Source organism: Ipomoea triloba, chromosome 12 (genome assembly GCF_003576645.1).
Source record: "Ipomoea triloba cultivar NCNSP0323 chromosome 12, ASM357664v1".
Lineage (NCBI taxonomy): Eukaryota > Viridiplantae > Streptophyta > Magnoliopsida > Solanales > Convolvulaceae > Ipomoea > Ipomoea triloba.
The window spans coordinates 5,975,544-6,001,544 of record NC_044927.1 but is presented as its reverse complement, the minus strand read 5'-3'; the positions used below and the strand labels follow the sequence as shown (position 1 = coordinate 6,001,544).

The window sequence follows — 26,001 nt, the reverse complement described above, 5'->3', positions numbered from 1 at the left end:
AGCTGAAACTATTAGTATATGTATTCCTAAAAAAATAAAAAAAAATAAAAAAGAAAGAAGAAGAAGAAAAAAGAAGAAGAAGAAGAAACTATTAGGATGTGCATGGCTAGTGGCACATCAGTGTGCTATCACTTTCAAAATTTTGAAATTTTGCTTGATGGTCTTATAAAAGTTGTAGCCATTTAAGTTGGATTTTCAATGGAGTAAGAATCACTCAATTTGTACTTTTTGTGTTGAGATATGCTCAAAATAGTGAACAATTGTCATGTTGAGCGAGAATTATATTGATACTCCATGCTCTTTTGCTCCACTTTTTTCAAATAATGATCATGACTATTGAATATAAAAAAAATCACTTTTTATCTCTCTAAGAATGATGGGAGTGGGTTCGAGCCTCAATGGAGGCAACTGTTGACTCTTTGTGCTTCATTAGGTTGACAAAGTAGCTATAAACAGATACTACATTGTAACAGAGTCATTAGTACTAAAAAAAAAAAAAAAATCTCTCTAAGAATGATTGTGATCCTCTCCTTGGCTTCCTTTTTATCCTCCAATGATCTACCTGACTCAATTTTTTTTCCAAAACACAAGCAAAATCGATCATTTTTACTTAAACAAAAGAATTTGTACCTAATTGATCAAATGAAACAAATGAGGATCCTTTTAAACATTGGTCACACTTGTGTGAGACCGTCTCACGGGTCCATATTTGTGAGACGGGTCGGGTCGGGTCGAATCACCATGCAAATGTCATACTTATATGCTCAAATGTAATACTAATCAGGAATAAAATGTTTGTTACTTATAAGAGAAAATATAATACTTTTGAGGAAAAATGTAATACTTTTGGATTTTGATGTAAAAGTATTATATTTTCCATCAAAAGTATTACATTTCCCATAATAAGTAATGTTGTCAAGTGCCCCTTATTTATAAGGGAAAATATAATACTTTTGGGGGAAAATGTCGTAATACTTTTAAATCGAAATGTAAAAGTATTACATTTTTCTTTGAAAGTATTACATTTACCCTTATAAGTAACAAAATTTCATATTCTTGATTATAATCACATTTAAGCACATAAGTATGACATTTGTGCGTATAAGTATTACATTTTCATATTGATCCGACTCAACCCGCTCACGGTGAGACGGTCTCACACAAGTTTTTTGCTTTTAAACATAATATCTATATTTAAAGCACCAAATTGGGATTAAATATGGTGTAAAATATGATCAATAATGAAAAACTTATCATGTATATAGCTGTTATTTTCAAATCATACATAAACCCATAATATGCTTAATTAACTTTAATTGCTTTATAAGTTGTTACCAATGTTGATTTGCAACGAGGAAGCGAACCCTAGACCAAAGAGGAGGAGTAGAAATGAAAAAAAGTATTAAAAAAAAAAAGGAGCTATAAAATGCAAAGTGATATTTAAATAATCGTCCTTCAGACTAACACAATTAGTCGATAAATCACTGCTAAAGATATTTAATTTTTCGACCATTTTTCCAACCACCTCAAAAAATAGTCGGAAAAAGTGATTTTTTAAAAAAAATTTGTCGAAAGATTGTGGTGAATAAAAAAATGTCGATATTTCCGACCACCTTTATTTTGCTGTCTTTTATTTCCCTAAATCTTAAACCCTAATCGCTAAATTCCTATTTCAATTTATCCCTAAATCCTAATTTCATTAAGCCCTAAATCCTAATATCCCTAAATATTATTCGAACCATAAATCCATTTATCCCAATTGAATGACTTGCTTTTAATAAATTAATGTTATTGTTCATTCCAACAGTGAAGAGGTGAATGTTTTACTGTGATTTTTAATTTTTAATTTTTTTGGGGGAGAAATTAAGTTGTGTGAAAACGGGAGCAGCGCACTTATATATTTGGATTGCTCAATGTTGGAGGTGATGGTGTCTCTGAGTACGGGGCGTTTCGGGTTTCGGTTCGATTTTTTTTTTTTTTTTCAGTTTTGATTTTTTGATTTAAAAATAATTAAACTATTTGGTTTAACATTAGAGTTCAGTTCGGTTCAGTTTCGGTTCGAATTTAATTCAGTTCGATTTTTGGTTCAATTTAATATCGCAAATTTTCAACATTTCCTAATTTTTGGAATATACTAGTACTAGTACATGATTCATATCCAAAATCTAAACATTATATAACAAAATAGCAATTCAAAGTTCAAACATACTACTAAGTACTAATTGTGAGATAAAGAACAATTGACGCAAACAACAAAAGTGCAAGTAGAGAACAACTATAAAGAAATCAACTAAAAAATTTAAAAGAGATACTAGTGAAAATAGAAACGGAGCATGCATTAAGAGACTTAGATTTACTTCTTTATTGTTGTGTTGTTGTTGTTAAAATCTAAAGGTATTCGGCTCAGTTCGGGTTTTATCAAATCGTTCGGTTCGGTTCGATTTTTAACCAAACCGTTCGATTTACAAAAATCCCAAACCGTTCGATTTTTTGTATATGTACGATTCGGCTCGAATAAATCGTACCGAATTGCCCACCTCTGCCTCTGAGTATTGCTCTAAAGAGCTTTCTGTTAAGGATTGCTCTTCATCACATTCTACCATGGCTTCGCAAAGATCTGATTCTGCACTTGTAGGAGAATCTTCTTCCCTGGTTCATGCTTCATCTCATATCAGTACTACCTGTGATTATCATTCTGCTTTCTTCCTCTGCCATTAAAGAGCTTCCATAGATTAGCTTTTGTAGCTTAAATCTTACTACATTCCTTTTAGTTTCCATAGATTAGCTTTACTATACTCTGATCCTCAGTTTGAAGATTCTACAAGGAATTGATCAGAATATAATGTAGACCATGTATCTAACTTTGTTATCTCTCTCTCTATTGTGATGCTTTTCTATACAACTCAGTGAAATTTGATGAGGAGTGGCTCAATGATTTGAATCTGAGACTTGCCAAGTGAAATGTATTATGAATTATTATGAACAAGAATGGAGAGTAGTGTTGGAAAAAAATTGGATAAATGGCATTTTAAGTGACCATTTTGTGGTACAATTTAAAGTGGGGTCTACATCCAATTTGGGTAAGGTCAATGTGGATTCGGGTTCTTCGTAGTTAGACGAAAAGATCGATATATTATACGCTCAAAATGGATAATAGGTGAATGAGAAATTGGTTCTCAAAGTAGACCCATTTTAGATGGAATGTGAGGAAAAAACTTTGAGTAAGTTTTTGTCCCACATTGGTTGGGAAAGAAGATTTGACCCACTATTTATACAAGGGTCCTTTCATGATATGTTAACTTGTACAACATAGATATTTTCTTTTTCGTGCAAGGGTGCAAATCAAATTCCAAGTCAAGTAGTTTGAAAAGGCTTGACTCAATGCCGAATAACCACTGCCTGTGACATGTGGCCATCACGAGATATCAAAAGTTTTTATTAATAGTATAGACCACAACATGGATCACTAGTGTTGCAATCATATGTCTATTAACAGATTTGTTGCAAACCAAGTTGAGTTAACCAACAATTGTTTCACCCATATTACCTCAAATCGAACCTTTAGAATGTCCATGAATACAAAAATTTTGGTCTATATTGTTTACATTTTGATATTATTTTTTCGAGTTAATTCCATTTTTGTCCTAGATTTATAGGTGACATTCCACTTTTAGTCCTTTTTTTCAAAACATCCACTTTTGATCCTAGTATTATTGTGGCATGACCATTTTTGGTCCTCCATCAACAAAACAGTTTAAATTTCGTCAAATACAAGAGCATTTCAGTCTTCAAATTTGATTTTGTTTCAAAAAATAAACATAAAAAATATAGCGGGTCAACCTACTTTGTATAAAAAAGATCAAAATGTCATTGTATTTAACGATATTTTAATGATTTTCTTGACGGAGGACTAAAAATGGCCATGCCACAATAATACTAGGACTAAAAGTGGATGTTTTTTTTAAAAAGGACTAAAAGTGGAATGCCACCTATAAATCTAGGACCAAAAATGGAATTAACTCTATTTTTTCAGATGAAGTGTTGTTTAGAATTTATAAATTGTTGTTTTATATCAAGTATTCATCTATTCAATTATACAACATTGCATACAAGAGGTTGTGTGTTCGAGTCTTAGTGGGGGTGATATTGACTCTTTGTGCTTCCATAGGTTAAGAAAGTAGTTATGAACAGATACTGCATTGTAATAGAGTCAGTAGTATTAAAAAAATATACAAAATTGTATACAACTTGCATACAAAGTATTCAAGCATTGTATTCAAAAAAACATTGCATACAAAGTGCAAAAGCAGTCTTATTTCTACGTCATGTATTTTAACATAAAGTTGTCAAGATGGCCGAGTTGGTCTAAGGCGCCAATTTCAGATACTGGTCCGAAAGGGCATGGGTTCAAATCATATTCTTGATAAAAATATGAATTTGATGAATTGAATGCCATGATTGTCATTAAAAATACTAAGCTTTTCTTCACCTCGAAACTCGGGTGAAATCTCATTCTTGACAAAAATATGATTTTGATGAATTGAATGCCATGATTAATGTGTCATTAAAAATACTAAGCTCGGGTGAAATCTCATTCTTGACAAAAATATGATTTTGATGAATTGAATGCCATGATTAATGTGTCATTAAAAATACTAAGATTTTCACCTAGAAACTCGGGTTCCAAGTTTGTGTGCTCAAAGATAGGAACCGTAATATGTTTTACCCTGAGAAACCTAGACCGCAACGTAACGCTCCAGCACCCCGGGAGGTGAGGCGGAAAGAGACAACTCAACTCGTGCTTACAACCTACCCAAAGATATATCGTCCACCTTCGTCCCGACGTTTTTCCAAGTTTATTCTAATCTTTTGTAGGTTAATTTTTCTGGTTTATTTCTTTTGTGGATTTTGTATTTTCTCCATTTTCTTGGGTTTTAGAGAATTATATCCAACAAGTAGTCTAATGCTTTTTTTTTAATCATTTTTCTATCTGAAAATAGGCAATGCAAATTTTCTGGGCCGACCAAATTTTACGACCACTTTTATAACAGTGGATTATATTTCCGACCACTTTATGCGGTGGTCGGAAATATCGACAAAAGTTTTTCCAGCCTCTAAAAATGGTCGGAACATAAATTTCTGACCGCATTTAAACCATGTAAAAAATTCTTTGATTTCAGCACTAAATATTCAAACCCACTATTTCAAAATTTCATCTACATATTCACAATTTGAAACCTCCACATTCACACATTTTTGGGCAACTCTACATTCACACAATCATAAGTCTACATTCACGATTTCTATACTCTACATTCACACATTTTTGGACAACTCTATATTCAGCAATATATTTATTAATTTTTTTTAAAAGGACAAAACGACGTAGTTTTGGACCCAAGTCCACCATGCAAGGTGGATTTGGGTCCACAGCATAATTTGCGCCTATGTTGTTGTTGGATGGAAATGTTGGAGCGACTGTACGTGTAATTTTTCTAGCTTTAGGTAACCATTTAAATTAATTTAGAAGTAACGATTGGCTGACCTAGTAGCTTTGAGTAGTTAGAAAGTAGGGTACCAACGTCACAATAATATTGGAGGATCAATTTTTGTATATGTGGATTATGCTATATAGTTTTGGGTTAAATTTACCTAATTCAAATTAGTCACACAGATTTTTCATCTGTTTTTATTCTGTTAAATGTGAACTCAAACATAAAAATATTTAAAATAAAATGGGCAACTTGAAATAAATTGTGATCAGGGGCGGATACAGAAAATTATGTGGGCGGGTGTAGTTCAAATGACTTTAAAAATGTCAATGACAAAATATCAAACACCTACAATATGTTTTAAATACAAAATACATTATAAATTATAATACAATGTTTATGATAGACTATATGATAGTTAAGGGTGGAGCCAAAACTATACTTGGGTAAGGTAAAATTGTAAAACACTTTGAAACGTTATAAAAATATAATATAAAATATAATCAATTAGATAAAATAGTTGGAATATAACTAAAAGAAAATTAAAATTAAATTATTTATGAATATCTCAATTTTTTTTAAAAAAAAAAGATAAAATAGTTTGAATAGAAGAGACATTATATTCATAAATAATTTAATTTTAATTTTCTTTTACTTAGATTAACTTTAAATTTTTTTAAATTAATTCGAATATGATGAAGTATAATATAAGCTTGTGGACTACATTAAAGAAAAAGAATTGAGCTAAAATATATATTATATAGATATAGAAGTGCTGCTTGTGAGATTTGCCATGACATTTTATGTCATATCTAAGGTTACAATCAAATGATGAGCTACTCAGATCCTCAATAATTTGTACATAAATATTGATTTTATGCATATTTTACTGCTATATGTGTGTATATATACATATACATATATATCAGGAGGTGGGGAGGGGTGAGGAGCAGCTGCATCCATTGTAAATTTGCTCGCCATGAGTGTGATCTAAATTTTGCTTGCTATAATCGTACTAACTCATAGGTTATAAGTAACTTATAAGCTAATGCAAATTAAAATGTGTACCTACAATTTATAATCTAATACTCGGCAACAATATAATTAATGTAACTCATCATTTTCAACTTAAAGAACAATTTTCTGATTCTTTTAATTATTTGTTTATATTTGAATATGGGGGTTGGCGGTGGGGGAGTCCTTGCACATCTCTTTCCCACATGGGTTGATACCTTAATGCTAGCCTCCAGCCCCCCACCAATATATAACATTCCGATATACACACACATACATACACATAGAAATTCTACAACGGTGATCGTAATAATTTCACACATTAAAAATAATAAGATATATATATATATATATATATATATATATATATATATATATATATATATATATATATGAGTTTTCAAAATAGTATTACAATAAAAATATATGAGTTTCCATAGGAAAAGTTATGAGAATGACTAAAATTAAATTGTCTAAAAAGTTATAATTTGGTATGTTAAATGGAAAAAACAATAGTTTGAGACTAAATTTGGAATGATCACCAAAGACAAAGACAATGGATTTAAAGCACCGTCGTTGTCTTTGTAGTGTTATTTTTTTTACAAAATAGCTATAGACAACACACTAAAGACAACGGTTTTGTAAAAGTCCCCGTGTTTGTAAAAAAAATAATGTTGCATCAAAGACAATAATTTTGAACAAATTGTTGTATTTGCATTGTTATTTATGTGTATTTTTCTTGAATAATGAGTGTTATATAATATGTATAATAGGAATAAATAATGTTGTCAAAAAGCTATCTCCTCCCCCCTCCCCCCTCCAAAAAAAAAAAGGCACTCTTTTTTTTTTGGGGTTAAATTAGCCTACCTTTTGATCTTAAAATAAAGAAGCTTATTCAAAGAGCTGCTCACCATCTGCTGGGCACATTGATTTTTTGATCAGATCGACATAATAATTGAAATTCTTTATATTAAAAAACGCAAAAGTTGGCAAAAAAGAAAAAAAAATGTTCCAATTTTGAACAAAATTGTTGTATTTGTATTGTTATTTCTGTGCATTTTTCTTGTAATGAGTGTATGTTATATATTATGTACCTTCAAATAATAAATTATGTATTTATAAATAAATTGATGGTACAAAATATGTTAATACAATATATACACTATTAATTAATTAATGATATATAAAATGTTAACTATATGCATATAATACATTAATACGTTAATTGTAATAGATACATAACTCATTAATTATAAATACATAATATACTAACTAAAAATATATAATACGTTAATTATGATATATGTACACAACTTATTAACACGATTCCACCATATATCAATTGAAAAAATTATCCCCATTAAAGGCTCCGGATTATCCCCAATTATATATCTCCAATTATATTATCCCCCTTTCAAAATATAATCTATAATTAGTTTTGAAAAGAATAAAAAGCGGCCGACAATGAGATGGAGTAATTAAGTAATTCTCTTTAGCCCGCTAATCAAGCAAAGCGTGTTCAACTATCCAACCTTTGCATGTGCCCGCCTCAACAATCAAGATACTCCTTCCACGCCTACCTATCCAATTCTTTCTCCACCGTTATTCTATACAATATAGAATAATGTTAAAATAACTCACTGTTATACACAAATATAGAATTAGATATTATCTAACTTTAAACAATTATAATTCACTTCTAGAACAAATTAAAATCATTATTGATTTGCCAATTATTATATTAAAAGATTAATTTTTTTCCATATATATATACATACGGAAGGGTTCATGTTCAGGTATATCTTCTCGTACGGTTGTGCGGTACTCACCTTAAGCATTAAAATGACGCATCTTAAATACACACACCACGCACCTTAAGCTAAAAACATAAAACTCGCACCTAAAGTTTTTAAATGGTGCACTTTCAGTTGAGAATACACTGCACACTTTAAGTACACAAATCACGCACCTTAAATACACAAGTCACGCACCTTAAGTCATTGATCTCTAGTATTCAATGGCCCAATTTGTTCACACAGACTCATGTGGAATGGTGGACTCACGGGCGCGCACACACACATATATATAGGAGGCCGTCCAGGTGAGAACGCCTAACCTAGGAGAGAAATCAGAACCAATCAAAGTCGTCCATGTGTCCAGATCTAACAGATCAGAAATATTGATTTAAAAAAAAATGCGGTGACATTTTCGTAAGTAATTGAACATCAAAGTGCAATTAAATTGTGTTAAAAGTGCAAGTAACAGTTTCATATAGTGCACCTAAGTGCAAGTAAAATGTATTACAAGTGGGGGGGTTGGGGGCCCGCATGGGCAACTCAACTAGTCACATGAGTGAAGTTTGAGAGGAAAGACCATGGATCGAGTCTCACCAGCGGCAGTGTGAGGGCGACCTCTCAAAGTGAGGGGGCTCCTTGTGCGCGGTGAGCAAAGGTCTAGCCCCTGTGTTCAGTATTACAAGTGCAAGTAAAATGTACACTGAACATCAATATTAAGTGCACCTAAGGTTATCATTAGTTGCACTAGAAGTTATCATTAAGTGCACCTATGTGAAATACATTATCATTAGATGCACGAATGTTAAAAAGGTAAATTACTTGCACTATGTAGTGAAACTAGTTGCACTTGTAAGTGATTTTACTTGCACTTCTTACTTGCAAACCTATACTGGCTACTTACACTTCTAACATATTTATTTGCAACAAAGTTCGAGTTATTTACAAAAATGACACTGCGGCGTTTTTTTTAAAATTATATCTTATTCGTTGAACTGGACACGTGAACGACTGTGAATAGTTCTTAGTTCTCTCCTGGATTATCGTTTTCACCTGAGCGCGCCCATATATATATAAAAGAAACAGATTCCCCCTCTTTTGTTTCTAGTAGGAGATTAAGGACCTTTCTTTGTCTCCGACGGACGATAGCTATGACTGACGAGGGCTTTTATTAAATATTTATTTAATTTTAATATAAAAATTAATATTTTAATAAATTGACCACCACATCAACATTGACTGATTAAACATGTCAATTTTAATTTAATTGCATAATTTTTAGTTGATCAGGGATTTAATTGCAATTTTTGAGTAAAATGACCCAAACATATTCATATTTAGTTCAATGATAAATTTGAACATTATTTCTAAAATTATATTACAAGCTTAATAGTTATATTGTATACATTTTTAATGTACTAATTGTTAATTGATAATCATATTAAAAATAAAATCATTCTATGTATAGAATATTATTATCTTTGAGAAAATGTATGGAATGCAGTAATTAAATAATATATTTCTTATTTAATCCATAATTAATTTAATTATAGATTGTATTTTAATTAAATATCTATGAATATTAAATCTCTCTCACACACACACATAGGGCTTGTTTATTAACAGAAAATTATTTTCTGTTTTCTGTTTAGAAAACTTGTTTACTAACACTTTTTTTTTTAAATTTATTTTTTTAGATTAACGTTATAAAATTAACAATAAATAAAAATATATCCGAACAAATAACCTATTAAGTTCACATAAAAATTTACTTGAGATAATATTAATATTTTTTGAGCTAATATTTAAAATATGTTTTGATATATTTATTTGAATGACATGTATATAATATATAATTTTTATTTTGAACTCTGATATAGTAATATATGTGAAATTTCGATATTCGATATCGGGACCAAACTTGTATCCGATATAACATAATTAAAAATATCCGAACGAATAATCAATTGAGTTCAATCAAAATATAAAACCTAGTATAGATTTCAATTTTTAATTTTGATAATGTAAATGATGTATAATTTTAAGCATAAGCAAATAAGTTATGTTTAAATAAGTAATGCAAGTAGAAAAGATAGAAGATGATAATGAATGTAATCATAATAATGAACACATATGTAAGTAGATAATCGTGAGAATGTAGTTATACTGACATATAGTTTAATAGATGATAGCTGATTCTGTTTTCCATTTAGAAAACAGTTTTTAATAGTGTTTCAGTTTTCTAGAAAACTGGAAAATTATTTTCTGTTTTCAAAATGGAAAACTGTGTTAGTAAACATGTTTTCTATTTTCTAATTTTCTAAATTTCCAGAAAACTGGAGAAAATTTCCAGTTAGTAAACAGGCCCATAGCATTTTGTAAGTGCTATGCACCAAAATTCATGTTCAATATTAAAATATTGCTAAATAAAAATAATAAAAAGGTTTAGTTCAAATTATATTTCACAATTCCTTAAAGTGAAAATTTTTAATTATCATTTTTAAATTTTATATATATATATACTCATAGGGAATAAGTAGTATAAAGTCTAAAATGCTCACTATTATTATTATTGTTGTTGTTGTTGTTGTTGTTATTATTATTAATCCTAAATGACCAAGTTCAAATTTTGCTTTTGAAAATTTATGTAATATGCTGTAAATAAACTTTAGAATTGAATAAAGAAAGTAATAAAATAGATAAGGAGTTTTGAGAAAACATATTTCATTGAAGTTGACCTACTGATTGACGTTCTGTGTTGAAAGTAAAAGAAGAAGACACACTATAATTGAAAAAGAGAGGTCAAACATCAATCTTAGGTTAAAAAAGATGGATAATTTTGTCTCAAAGTTACTTTTTTTTTTCTTATTCCTAAAATCCATGAAATTGAAATACCGAGGGGCATAGGATTATAATTTACATGAAAATGAAGAAAAATCATCAATTCCTTAGAATTGCAATTCCGTTCGACCAAACACAGGAATTTGCTTGCCTTTGTAATTATATGGGGAATGAATTGTAAATTCCTCCAATCAAACGCCCCGTTATAGTTGACCGATTTAAAAGAACAAGGCCAATAAACAGTTTTTGAAAGAGTCAAATTTAAAATTTTGTGATCACTCAATCTATTATTCGATCAACTTGACTGGGATTTTCACTTTGTCATCAACATTTTACGATTGCATATTCATGTCCTTGTAAAAAACAATATAATTCAACTAAATATAAAATATAATAACTTAGTAAAACATAATTTAATTAAACTAATAATTGGAAGGAAAACAGAGACTAGTATTTTATTGTTTCTTAGTATTGGTAGCTGTTTTGTCCTTATCCATGACCTCAACGTTATATAAGCAGCTAATAAGTGCATCACCTCCCACCAAAAGTAGTTTTCAGGAAGAGAAAGAAAAATTGGAATTTGAATGAAAGATCGAATAGCTATCAATTCATCAATTGTATTGAAGATGATGAAACTAAGGTCAAAGAAGTTCTCCAGAACCAACTCATCAAAGTCAGCATCATCAGCAAGTGGCAGCGCCGCCGCAGCGAACGGCAGCGTGGGCGGCGGTGAAATCAAATGGGAACTTCGCCCCGGCGGCATGCTTGTCCAAAAGAGAGAATGTTTAGATAAAGCTGAAGAGATTATCACGCTCAGAGTCTCAACCGTCTCGCAATGCCATAATATCTCCATCCAATCCACCTCAACTTTTGGTAAGCCTTCATCCATATTTTCCTCCCCTCAACCCATATAACTTAGCAAATAGGATCAAATGTCGGTCCACACAATAAATCTGTCCACTCTAAAATATAATTCCACATTGTTGTTGGTGTGTACAAGAAATCTGTCTACTTTAGACATATAATTCCGTACTACTATCGGTGTGTACAAGAAATCTGTCTACTTTAAATATATAATTCCACATTGCTATCAGTGTGTAGTATGTATAAAAAGTCTGTCCATTTTAAACATTCCACAATGGTGTAGGTGTGTACAAGGAATATTCTGTCGATTTTAGACATATAATTCTCACAATGCTATCAGTGCGTACAAATAATCTATTCAGTTTAAAATTCTCACTGCTTCTGTTGAGTTTCGAATTTTGATCTTTTCCTCTAAATTTCCTCTATTAAACCAATGAGTTAAGTCCTACAATTTTAGTAATTTGTTTGGTAGTCTAATGAATTGAAGTTGTGATTTTTGTAATATTTCAGGAGAGCTGAAGATGATGTTGTCGTTGGTGACCGGTTTAGAACCAAAGGAACAAAGAGTGCTGTACAAAGGGAAAGAAAGGGAAGATTATGAACACTTGCACATGGTGGGTTTGAATAATAAGGACAAGGTTCTACTGCTACAAGATCCGGCCATCAAAGAGCAGAAACTTCTTGGCTTAGCCGCCGGCCGCCGACCAGCTCCGGTCGTCGGATCTCCTTTCCGCACCATTACTGTATAAAATTAATTTAAAAAAAAAAAAAATATATATATATATATGTTAATCCACCTTAATATCATATAATTTGTTTTAATTTTTCGACCTCCACCCAACTAACACTTGATTCATTACAAGGAAGCTGCTGTGAGAAATTTATATGATGATCACCAACTTTGGGTTACATAAATTAGTGTAGGAACATGGGAATTTTTAATTAATTAAATTGTCACCTACATACCCTGTTGGTTGGGGGGTGCAGTGCCAGCTGTAGGATTACTAAATCGTGTAACGCGATGCGTTTCCGCGTCATTTTTATTTGTTTTAATACAAAGTTTATACATAAAAAAGAATTATTTGTTCTACTTTTATTTGTTTTAATGATCAATGGCCAATTTTTATATATATTGTTGGTGTTACTGTTATTTAATTTGTCCATCATTTTGATCACTATTTTTGGTGGTTGAAACTTAAAAAGTTGATTGGCACGTACGTACGTATTTCAGACAAACATTAAGGTTGGTTGGTATTTCCGGCCAAGCTTGAGGAATGGTATGAAAATTCAAACCAGCAGACTGGAGTGTGATTTCTGGGGGTGGAAATGAGGGGATGACGGGGAAGTATTTATATATGTAGGCAATCAAGAGGGCAGTTACGCGTTAAGGATGCATTTGTGGGCAAGATTCTAGGGTGATGACTTTCTTGAATTGGCTTTTTAGATTAGCTAGACAATCATATTAATTTTGGTAAGCAATAAACCCGTAATTAAGGGGTGATGAGCTGGTATGATTTGTAGCCATGATGGTGGAGATTTAATTTTTTTTCCTCACTTCTCTCAAAATGTTGAATCCCCAGCCCCAAGGGACTCCACACCCCAGCCCGACAGAGTATTTGGGAAGATGTAAATCAATGTGACTCAATGGCTCAGGAAAAAATGTCGGTGCGTGTTAAGCCTATATGTGGCTAATATTATCTTTGTTAGTTTATTAGTTCTATTTACATTCCTATAAACTAGCTTAGTTGTAACCTCTTACTAATTCTCCTCCCTTGTACACTATTTATAGTGGGTTAATATTTCTTCATTGAATACAACACACAGTTAGTTCATAATCTTACAGTGCGCATAAAGGATCTGCCCACCACCTTCTACACATATTGATGACAACAGCCCGACGAGTTCCAGTAACGACTCGTCATCGACTTCCAGCACTTCTGCTCCTACTTTGTCCTCTTCTTCACATAGTTCGTCGCCCACGGTTTCCGAAAAATGACCAACCAGTGAACCAGCATTCTTATGTGTCACCACCGCCGATAATCCTGAACAACAACCTGGTGTGCGTCGATCAAACAGAAATTGTCATCCTAATCCCAGGTACAGTGATTATGTGGTCAACCTAACCACGGCTCACCCCTTACCTCCTACTTTAGAGCACCCTATCGTTGCTTAGCACTAAAAGACACTCGTTGGTAGAAAGCCATGGATGAGGAGTTCGAAGCTCTACACCGCAACGAAACCTAGCAGTTTGTACCCCAGGGAGCAGGTGTCTCGATCAGTTGTAAGTGGGTGTACCGTGTTAAGCACAAACCGGATTGCTCGGTGGATCGGTATAAGGCTTGGCTTGTCACTAAAGGGTTCTTGCAGATTGTTGGTCAAGACTACTTTGAGACGTATAGTCCGATTATGAAACCAGCTATCATCCGTGTGGTTCTGACCATTGCGTTGAGCAATCTCTAGGGTCTGCGACAGTTGGATATTAATAATGCGTTCCTAAATGGAACATTGCATGAGGAGGTATACATGGAACAACCACCAGGTTTAGTTGATCTTTTCTTCTCGAATCATGTTTGTAAGTTAACCAAAGCTTTGTATGGGCTTAAACTGGCACCCATAGCATGGTACCAGGAACTCTCAAAGTTTTTGTTGCGTTGCGGGTTCTCTAAGTCATATGCTGATGTTTCATTATTTGTTTATTCAGCAAATGGTATAATTGTTAGTATTGATACTCAGTGTAAATTTTACTTGCATCTGTAATACATTTTACTTGCACTTGTACACCTATTTTCACTTACAAGTGCAAGTAATTTACCTTGTTAACATTCATGCACCTAGGTGCACCTAATTATAACGGTAGGTCCAACTAGTTAAAAATTTATTTGCAACTGTAATACATTTTACTTGCACTTGTACACCTATTTTTACTTACAAGTGCAAGTAATTTATCTTGTTAACATTCATGCATCTAGGTGCACCTAGTTATAACGTTAGGTGCAACTAGATCTGGACACGCGGATGGATGACATGCGTTCTCAGTTCTCTCTTGGGCGGGTGGTTCGCACCTGAACGCGATCCTATATATATATAAGTTCAAATGCAGATGTTGCACCCATGTGTGAAGGTGCGGTGAGATGAAAGCCATTGATCTTGCCTAAATCAATGTCCAGGACTAACAATGATTAAAAAAATGCGGTGGTAATTTGGTCATTTTCTGTATTGATCAAACTTAAGGTGCGTGGTTTACCTTATTAAGATGGGTGGTTTCTATGCTTTAAGGTGCACCAATTTTTCAGTGAGAACTTAAGGTGCGTTCATTTAAAGTTTTAGGTGCATTGTTTTACTTCTTACGGTGCGTGATTTTCCTTCTTAAAGTGTGAGGGTTGTGTGCTTGAGGTGCGTCAGTTGTTTAAACTTAAACTGCGTCAGTTGTTTAAACTTAAGGTGTGTCGGTATAAAACTTTACGTGCGTGATTTTTCCTTCTTAAAGTGTGTGATTTTCTTCTTTAAGGTGCCTGGTTTTTGTACTTAAGTGCGTCGTTAGTTATAATACTTATACGCCATTTTAAAGTTTTAGGTGCGTGGTTTGTGTTCTTAAAGTATTTAGTTTGTGTTTAAGCTGCGTGGTTTGTGTCTTTAAGGTACTTAAGATTAGGTGCGTCAATGTGTTAAGTGCACTTCGGCACATGATCTAGTCCATATATATATATATATATATATATATATATATATATATATATATATATATATATATATATGAGCCTAATTATTGGACACATCAACGGATCAACCTTATCGTCCATAATAACTTTGCTTGGGCAGTGCGCGACGAACAACTTGAGAGTCAAATAATACCAAGTTGATATTTGAATCAATTAAGCTGCTAAACTAACATTTCATGATTGATTTATGTTTTCAAGCATAAGCTAGCAATTAGTTCCAAAAAAAAAAATTTTTTTAAAACAGAGATCTGACAATTCCCACGTGTTAAGAGACAACAAATGAGAACAAGAAAGCAAGGAGAAGATTCCACCAAGAGTTCTTTTTCTGGTAGAAAGCTGGTCGGGACGTCAACCCCACATGTCCGCCACCATTAATTATGTACCATATATATATCATTGCATTCACTTTCAGCAGACATACATAATTGTTGCAGAAATCCTAAGACGCCATAATCCGTTGTCTGTTAAAGAAGCCTTAAAATGAATGTCGGACCAGATTCATATATTCTTCTCAACGAAGCACAATAATGGGATGTTAGACCAATATTATTATAGTGTTAGTCCCATGCATGCATAATGGTGTTTGCGTATGTAGGTAAAGTGTGGATAAGAGACAGGGTCCATGAGGCCACTGCACATTTTGTTTCTACATGATAAGATCATAGGAATTAAACATATACACACTCATAAAGGTGCGCTACAAGGAAATTAAAATATATAATATTTGAACATCATACATGGAACTAAATTAATTGAATCTGCAGTTTATTGCCACAACAAGATACATTGGAGTCGTTTACTTCATTTTTCTGTTTTTCCATTTCCAGTTTTCCATTTTTCCATTTCTCCAGTTTTCCTCCTCCATTCCTCCAATTTTCCATTTTTCCATTCCTCCAGTTTTCATTATTCTAATTTTTTATTTTGTTAAATACAATAATCACATATAGCATTTGTACATTTCTATAATAATAATAATAATAATAATAATAATAATAATAATAATAATATTAATACTAATAATAAATATAATAATAATAATAAAGATAATAATAATAATATTAATAATATTAATACTAATAATAAATATAATAATAATAATAATAATAACAAAATAATAATAATAACAATAGATAATAATAATAGATAATAATAATAATGATAATAATAATAATAATAATAATAATAACAACAACAACAACAACAACAACAACAACAATAACAATAACAATAACAATAACAATAACAGTAATAATAATAATAATAATAATAATAAATAAATAAATAAATAAAAGAAGAGAAAGAAACTATGAAAAACTAAAGAATAATTGTAAAAGAAGAAAAGTAGTGCGTAAGAAGAGAAAAACCTAAGGAGAAATGCGCCTAGCAGGGATCAAAGAGCTAACCTCATACATAAGGAACACTGTCCATGCGTGTTTCCTCCATTCTTCTATTTGGAGAGATCCAAATTTCCTTTCTCCAAAAGTGTATACAAAGTGGAAGAATGGAGAGGAATTAGGTAGTTGGAAAGATGATTTTAGTAAACAAACTTTCCATTTTCCATTCCTCCACTCTTTCATTTCTCTGTTTTTTCTGGAAAATTCTCTATTTTTCCAAGTTAGTAAACGACCCCATTGTTTTTCCTAACTAGAATAGTATTTCGCTAAATAAATTTATTCTTATTGTGAATTGACGCGCGAATTATATATATATATGTGTGTGTGTGTGTGTGTAATATATATAATAGAGTTGAGTAAGGGAGATAGACTTGACTTTGATGATGTTAATTAACATGATTGAGTTCTGATTAGGGAGTGATCAGTGATCACTGAATCTAGACTCAAGGGGTTAATTAACCATACTTCACCTTTGAGAAAAGAAAAGTATAGGATGTCAAGACCAGTGTTTGATGAAATGCTAACACTCATGAGTCATGAGCAGCAACATCACACGGTTATTTTGTTAGAAATATACAAATCAATACATGTATATATTAGACATGTAAAACACAAAAAATTAATCTAACCTTGATAGCGGAAGCGCATATGATCGAACATCTTCAGCCATAGTTGTAATCTCAATTGCATTGCTTGAAGAACGGTAAGGAACTGAGTTTTGTCTACCACTTAGTCTCTTGATCGAGAAACTAGATGGTGTAATTGTGAGACCGTAACAGGAGTAGTGGGGGAACCATGCTTAAATAGCCTATGTGCCATTATTATAGACTATGTAACGGCATCCGTTTCAAACCACAACATAATGGTCCTAAATGGCCTATTAAACTTTCACCACTTAATAGTTTCATTACAATAATGGAAAATGTTACATTCTCCCACTTGGTACAAGTATTAACTCAAAGAAACAAAAAGCATGAACAACCATAGAGAGATAGTTCCTCTAAATGTGAGTAGTATCTAATGATCATAATGTAACTTGTTTTTTTAAGTACTTTATGTGGTAATAAAACTTTAATAAATAAACCTTATGTTTATTTTTTATCATATTTAGTTGTCAAAAATTAATTATTGCCACAGTGGCTAAATTTGCCTAGTAAAAATTACACCACTTGATTTGTACAACATTAATGAAAAATGTTACAAATTTTCATTTGGGGCAGGTATTGGCACAACCTTCATTGAAGATAAAAAATATATATATGAATCATAGCGGTATGTCTTCAAAATTAAAGTGTGAGTAATATAATACCATCTATGCATCACATGCATTTTGATTTCCAACTCAGGTCCTCTATGAATAAATTCTACGTTTATTCTTAGCTTGGTCCAACCTTAAGATGTTTCTGAAATAGATATGTGCATAACCATATGAGAAAGTGAGAAATCATCCAAATTACATAGAAGTGATGACAACATGAATGTACGTACAATATAGTCACATAATAAGTTTCATGTACCCTTTATAATTCCTAAAATTCTTATAAGCATGCTTTAAGTAGGGATCCGAAACTATTAGCAAAATGCTAATATATTACATGATTAACCCCTCATCTTTAATACTATTTATAATGGCTAAGTTTTTCGGAGTTGACACATATGCCACTCTCACACTTATTAATCTTAGCCAAAGATAGTAACTGATGAGTAGTCCATATTCCAACGGCTTAGATAACAAATCCATAAGTCTAAGCCCACAAACGAAACATTAAACATACACCTTATAAATATTCTCCAAAATCGAAAATGAAGCCCAACTTTCATGTTAGAGAGCACTAACGAGGATTTGATTAATGGAACTTTATGAAATAACATATATCGTGTCAACATATCAAAAGATCCTTAAGATTCTTTCATATGAACCAACATCATGAGTTTTTGCTTGCTCTATATCTCTCAACATTGAATTTTGAGTCATTTCAAATTTTAATAACTCAGGATCAATTTAATGAGACTAAAGACTCCAATAATGCTAAAGAATCAAACTCATGATAGTTCACCATAAACACAATGTCATTATTATAATAAAAACTCTTAATATTATATTGTGACAACATTTTTATAAATATGTTGCACAACTTGTAGTTCAACAATTTGAACTAATTAATATATAATAACAAGGCAATTAATATATAATAACAAGGCAAGGCGTCTCATCCTTGAAGTGGAACAATTTTGAAGTTGGACATCTTAATGATCTTTTCAAATGACCACCCCCACTAGTCAAGTCATTACTCTCACTAACTAATCAAGTCATTCTTAAGCATTATAAATGATATGCACACTAATGATCCTCAAGTCCAACTAATTTAACAAGGATTAGAATTCCCCACCCTAGTTGGACATCCTAAATATGTACATGTAATAGACATAGTACAATTTCCAGCTACTTAAACAAATTAAATTGCTTTAGTTGAAATTTGGCTAGATATGTACGTTCACTTCCATTATAAGGATCTAAAAGTATATCATGTCTAAAATTCAAAAGCTCTACTGTGGTTGGGCTGAAAAACCAATTAAGCAACATACAGTAACAATTTCAAGTTACTATAGTTTTGGAGATTAACAAAATACGTGTTGCCAATGCAACCCATGCCACATAGAATTATAACTTGCTTTAAAGTTATAAATTCTAAAAAATGTTATGATAAAATTTTATCTTGATCATCAATTTAAACAGAAGAATCTAGTGACATAAAACTTGTTTGTGGGCTAAAGATTTATTCAATTAGACTCAGGCACTCAGCTGAGACTTTATGAGAATCAAATAGAAGAATATAGTGACAAAAAAATTGTCTGTGGGCTAAAGTTTTATTCAATTAGACTCAACTAAAACTTTACGATAAAAAAATGAATGGAAAGAAAGGTGGGAATGAAGATTCCCGGGAATGTCGTTCTCAAAGGATGACAACTTGAAGAGATTGAAGAGCGTGCAATTTACGAGCAATGCATTGACAAGGAATCTCTAGGTGCACAAATATTGATTGCAATTCCAAGTTGTAAAAGCATGAAAGCAAAGACAATGAAATAGCAAACAACAAGTTGCAAGGTGTAATGTGCCTTTGGTGATTCACATCTCAGGATTAGGCGGAGATGAGCGCATTGAACTATTCATGTGGTTGACAGTTCTTACAACCCAGGCACAACGACGCAATTATTTACACATATATATGTCAAATAAAAAAAAATCAATCAATTGGTATCATGTAAATACACAAATATTTAAGGATATATTTAGAAAAAAAAAATGTAGCTATCATTTGTTTTGGTCATTTAATAAGGGTTCATACGTACGCCGCCCAATATATATGATTTGTAATATAGTATTCAGTTCAATCTGATGATCTGATCGACCAAATATTCCCAACAATTATAGTGTCTAGAAAAGGAACGAATTGATAGTTTGATTTATTAAGAATCTTTCAAAACTTTTTCCAGCAGGACCAATTAGGAAACCTTTTCAGCCATATGTATTATCTACTGTTTATTCATATCCTTATTAACATGATGAACCAATTCATTTTGATTATTAAGCTAATTAAACTCAATGATGAAAATAATCAAAAGAGGAGTTTTTTTTTTTCTAAGTAGTTCCAATGATGAATATTGTAAATGTTATATTTGTATATAGCCTATCGTTGGCTTATTTCATGACAAAAATAATCTGAGGATTCATTCTAATAATATATAGAATAGGTGCATGCACATACTAATGTGTGGTATTACTCAACTATAACAAAAGGTTATGTGGTATTACTCAACTATAAATAGGTTATGTGAATGCTTAGTCAAAATAGAAATATACTACATGGACTCATATTTCTTATTCTCAACTTCTACTCTCTCACATAAATTCTTGATGTATGCACTTTTTCTAGAACCCACATGATGAAATTATCCAATTCTTGTTTGTCATGGAGTAAAAGTGAGTAAATAGAATTTGGGATTACATGTAGTAGAACTCGCCAAAATATATAGTCATGCACCTAATTTGAAAATATTAATAGTTAAAGACCAAATTTGATACATGTACAATAGTCAAAGGATCAAAAGTGATTTTTTTTTTCTTTTTAATATACTAATAGTTCATTATTTTTGTATTGAAGGTTTATTATTTGTTAGTATATCAAATAATGAACATTTAGTACATACACAAATGATGAATCTTCAAAAAATTAAACATACACATTTTCCTTTTTTTTTTTTTTTGTGACTGCAATTTAACATATCCATAATATCTGTTCAAGGTGATGATTATGCCAACATCTTCCATCAAACTACAAAGTACTTGACCAACAATCAACATAAATTTTTAATAGGTTAAAAATGTGCCTTTACAATATAGGTCATAGTTTATTGTATGCCAAATTATTATGTAGACCATAACAAAAATTACATTTTTAATATATTAAAAATATATTATTTGTGTACTGAATGTACATTATACTAAATAATGTACTTTTAGTACTCAAATAATATATTTTTTCTGAATATAATGTATATATTTTTAATATACTAAAAATATATTATTTGTATATTAAATATACAGTATTTAATAATATGATCCATACAGATGTGTGGAGTAATAATGATTGCTATTGTATAACGTCTGTGCGTCAATCTTCTTGGCTATGAGGCCCATTCCTTTCTCCTTTCTAAGAGATTTATTCTAAGCCCATTAAGGCTTCAGTGGATCCACCTTCACCCAAGCCAATGACACAAAAACATGGCAAATTATGCTATGGATTCGAGTCCACCTTGTAAGATGGACCCGGATTTATATTCACAAATTTAAAATTTTATGTTCAAAAATTTAGAGTTTTATGCACAATTTAAAATTTTATATTCACAATTTTAGATCGCAATATACAAAATTACATTACTCAATATTCACAATTTTTGTTATATAGATTCAAAATTGTGTTATACTGTTGAACATAGAGTTATGAAATTGTGAACATAGAGTCATGAAATTGTGAACATAGAGTTATGAAACTGTGAACGTAGAACTATGAAATTGTGAACATGAAATTATGAAGTTGTGAACATGGATCTGTGAAATTATGAGCATGGAATTATAGAATTGCGAACATGGATCCGGGTCCACCTTACAATGTGGACTCAAGTCCATGGCATAACAACTGACAAAACACCAGACCTATCAATATTGGTGAGGAAAATTATATCGTGGACCAATGTTTATAATGTGTATTGTGAACTTTAATCTAAAATGATATCATTTTGTTTAAATTAGAATGATCAATTTTTTCTCTCTATTTGATCAACATTCACATTTGTAGTGAGCACAAAATCTATTAATTGTAAGTACATAAATTTACATTGGTAAATATATAACGTGTAAACTAACTATATATGTATAATATTATTAATATATGAATTGTAAGTAAATAACTTAAAAGTTAAAGATTCATAACTATAATTGGTATAGTTGTAAGAGAAATTTGGTTAAAAATTAACAAGTCATTATTATGTACTTAAGGTATTGATTTTATAAATACGTAGTTAACAGATTATATACTTATAATTAACATATTATATACTTGTAATTAACAAGAGTTAATTTCATTTTTGGTTCTAGATTTATAGGTGATAATCCATTTTTAGTCCATCTTTTTCAAAACATCACCCTTTGGTCCTAGTATTATTGTGATATAACCGTTTTTTGTCCTTTGTCAACAAAATCATTGAAATATCGTTAAATACAATGACATTTCGACTGTTTTTTAATACAAAGTGGGTTGGCCTGCTACATTTTTATTTTTATTTTCTTGAAAAGAACTCATAATTGTAAACCTAAATGCTCTTGTATTTTACGAAATTTCAATGATTTTGTTGACGAAGGAACAAAAATAGTCATGTCACAATAATACTAAGACCAAAGAAGGATGTTCTGAAAAAGGACTAAAAGTGGATTATCACCTATAAATCTAGGACTAAAAGTGAAAGTAACTCTAATAAACAATTATGTACCCGTTCTAACATTGTTCTAGCATTGTTTTAAGTTCATAAGATGTGGACTATAAGTAAATAAACTTAAAGCTAAATGTTATAAATTAAGTGTTTAACAAGTAATTATGACTATAGTATATTTTTAAGATATATTTAGTTTGAATTAGCAAGTTTTTATTATAGAATTAAGGTATTAATTTTATAAATATATAGTTAACAGATTATGTATATGCAATTAAGATATTATATATTTGCAAATAACGATTATGCACCCATTCTAACATTATTTTAAGTGTATAATATGTAAACTATTGGTAGATAAACTTAAAGTTTAATGTTCATAAATTGAGTTTGATATGTAATAATTATGATTATTGTATAGTTTTAAGTGATATTTGGTTGAAAGTAACAAGTTTTTATTATGGACTTAGGTATTGATTTTATAAACATATACTCCATAGTTAATAAATTTGTACATGCAATTAATATATTATATACATGCAATTAACATATTATGTACCTGTAGTACCAACATTATTTTTTATTGCGTGAAAAAAATAGTATCACTAAAAGCACCATTTATGTGAATTACAAAATAATATCATTTTGGACTAAAATTTACTATGCAATGTGGATCATGATCCAGGATAAAACGATTGTATTTATGAATACGAAAATGATATTTTATACTCTAAATTTTTCTCCAATATTTCACCCCAAGGTGTAGCGGCTTAAGATCATTAGTGCTCATGACTTGAGTAATCCCATTATCAGTTAAAAAAATAAGTTAATTGTCCAATTAGAAAATGTCATATAAAGAGGAGAAGATCAGATAGGAAAATTTTGAAGGGATGGATATATAAGTAACAGTTAATAGTATATAAATATTTAAAATTATTATTTTTTGAGTACTATTGACTCTATTACAATTTAATATATGTTGATACATACTTTTTCAACTTATTGAAGCACCAGAGTCAACACCCTCACTTGAATTCAAACATGTAACCTCCCATTTGAGAAAGTCATAGTTATTTATGTATAGAGTTTATTACCGAAATGGTTCCTCGACTATTGCGAAATTATCAATTTGGTCCTCGACAATTTTTTGTGCCCAATTAAGTCCCTCGACTTTGAAAATTTTCATCAATTTGGTCCTCTGTTTATTTTGCCGTTAAACATCCGTTAAATCAGGACCAAAGTGATAATTTTACTATGGTCAATGGACGATTTTAGTGAAAATTAATTACCAATTTGGTCCCGATTTAACGGAAAAATAAGCAGAGGACCAAATTGGTTAAATTCTTTAAAGTCGAAGGACTTAATTGGTCACGAAAAATTATTAAGGACCAAATTGATAATTTCACAATAGTCGATGAACCATTTTAGTAATAAACTCATGTATATTTTTACACAGAAATTTTAAAGTTCCTTGGTAATATTTTATAAATTTCATTTCGTCTCGTTTTCTTCGAGTTCATTTTTTAATTATATTTTGGGTTTTCTTTTTCTATTGCCTCGAAATTATCAAACCTATTCTTGTATATTTATAGTCTACCAACCAAAGTAAATTTATATTGTATAAATGGTTTTGTTTTTTTTTTTTTCTCGATTTGATCACATGTTTACTTATTAGATTACTAGAATTATGTATTGAAATTAATTTTATTCATGTTAATAAAATTCCTGATTAAATTGAAGAGACCTACCTCATAGAATTTATACCTGTATTTTGTTAAAATATTTATTAGTACAAATCTGTTGCCACTTCTATTTTAGTGAAATGTAATTATTACGCCACATAATAGAAAATGAAGCAAATGAAGCATTCACACGTTTTGGATCAATTTTACTGAGTGGATGCTGAATGCATACCAACTCGACAAGTTTCTGCTTTTGTTCTTTCTTTTAATATTCCTAAGCATAGTAGTATAGTACAGTGCATAGCTGTTAAGATTATACATCTAATTGGGACAACATTAATCAAACAATTAGTTTAATAATTATAAATTTTAAATTTTGATCTCTATAAAGATTGTTTATTACCCATTTTTAAATGAAATTAGTTAATTATGAACAACTTAAATTGATTTATCTGATGTTTTATCGATTAAGATTACCAAATGAATTTTAAGAGTGCACATTTCAATAATAGCTAAGGGTGAATCAAAAGATTGAATATCGAGAGTAACCACAATCAAGATGACTTAGGATACAAATAATCACGAGTTCGAATCACAGTTTTTTTTATTTAAGTCGATCAACTATGAACAACTTAAGTTGATTTACTGTCATTTGTGGATTATAATCACAAGGAAAAATTTAACCAATACACATCATAAAAAAAAAATAAAAAATTGACGTCTAATTATCTATATACAAAGCTCGTTTTTGGAAGTTTAAAGAATATTGATTTTTTTGCATTTTTAGTCCCACGACTATAGTGGCACTTGTAAGATTGGTCTACGACTTTCAAACTTTGCAATTTTGGTCCATGACTATTGTTTTTGTTGCAAAAATGGTCCTTCCGGCGCCGGAAAACAAAAACCGGTGAATTTTCCGGCAATTTTTCGCCGGAAAAAAAATCGACATATTTTCCGTCAATTTCTTGCCGGAAAAAAAAAAACCCTTTCAAATAGTATTAAAATTGACATTTATTGACATTTTCGGCAATAGGATTTTTGACATTTGATACTCAAAAAAAAATTGACATTTCTAAAAAATTAATTTAGTTTACTATTTATTCAAAATTGACATTTCTAAAAAATTCCACTTTGTGTTGGTAGATGTTACTACTGGGCAAAATTATTCAAATATTATTTTTACTTTTTTAGTTTAAATTTAATCTTAATAATAT

General features: G+C 30.7%; 1 protein-coding gene across 1 annotated transcript; it reads left to right on the top strand.

Annotated features, from left to right (window-relative positions):
• Positions 1-11,698: 11,698 nt before the first annotated feature.
• Positions 11,699-13,094, top strand: LOC116000248 (BAG family molecular chaperone regulator 2-like). The gene is made up of 2 exons (XM_031240283.1): positions 11,699-12,013; positions 12,515-13,094. Exons 1-2 carry the CDS (start codon positions 11,725-11,727, stop codon positions 12,751-12,753), a joined length of 528 nt encoding a protein of 175 aa, XP_031096143.1. The 5' UTR covers positions 11,699-11,724; the 3' UTR covers positions 12,754-13,094.
• Positions 13,095-26,001: the final 12,907 nt, after the last annotated feature.

Coding starts and splice junctions, on each gene's coding strand:
- LOC116000248 (XM_031240283.1), top strand. CDS start 11,725: ATGAAAGATCGAATAGCTATCAATTCATCAATTGTATTGAAGATGATG. Junction 12,014..12,514: donor CCAATCCACCTCAACTTTTG/GTAAGCCTTCAT, acceptor GTAATATTTCAG/GAGAGCTGAAGATGATGTTG.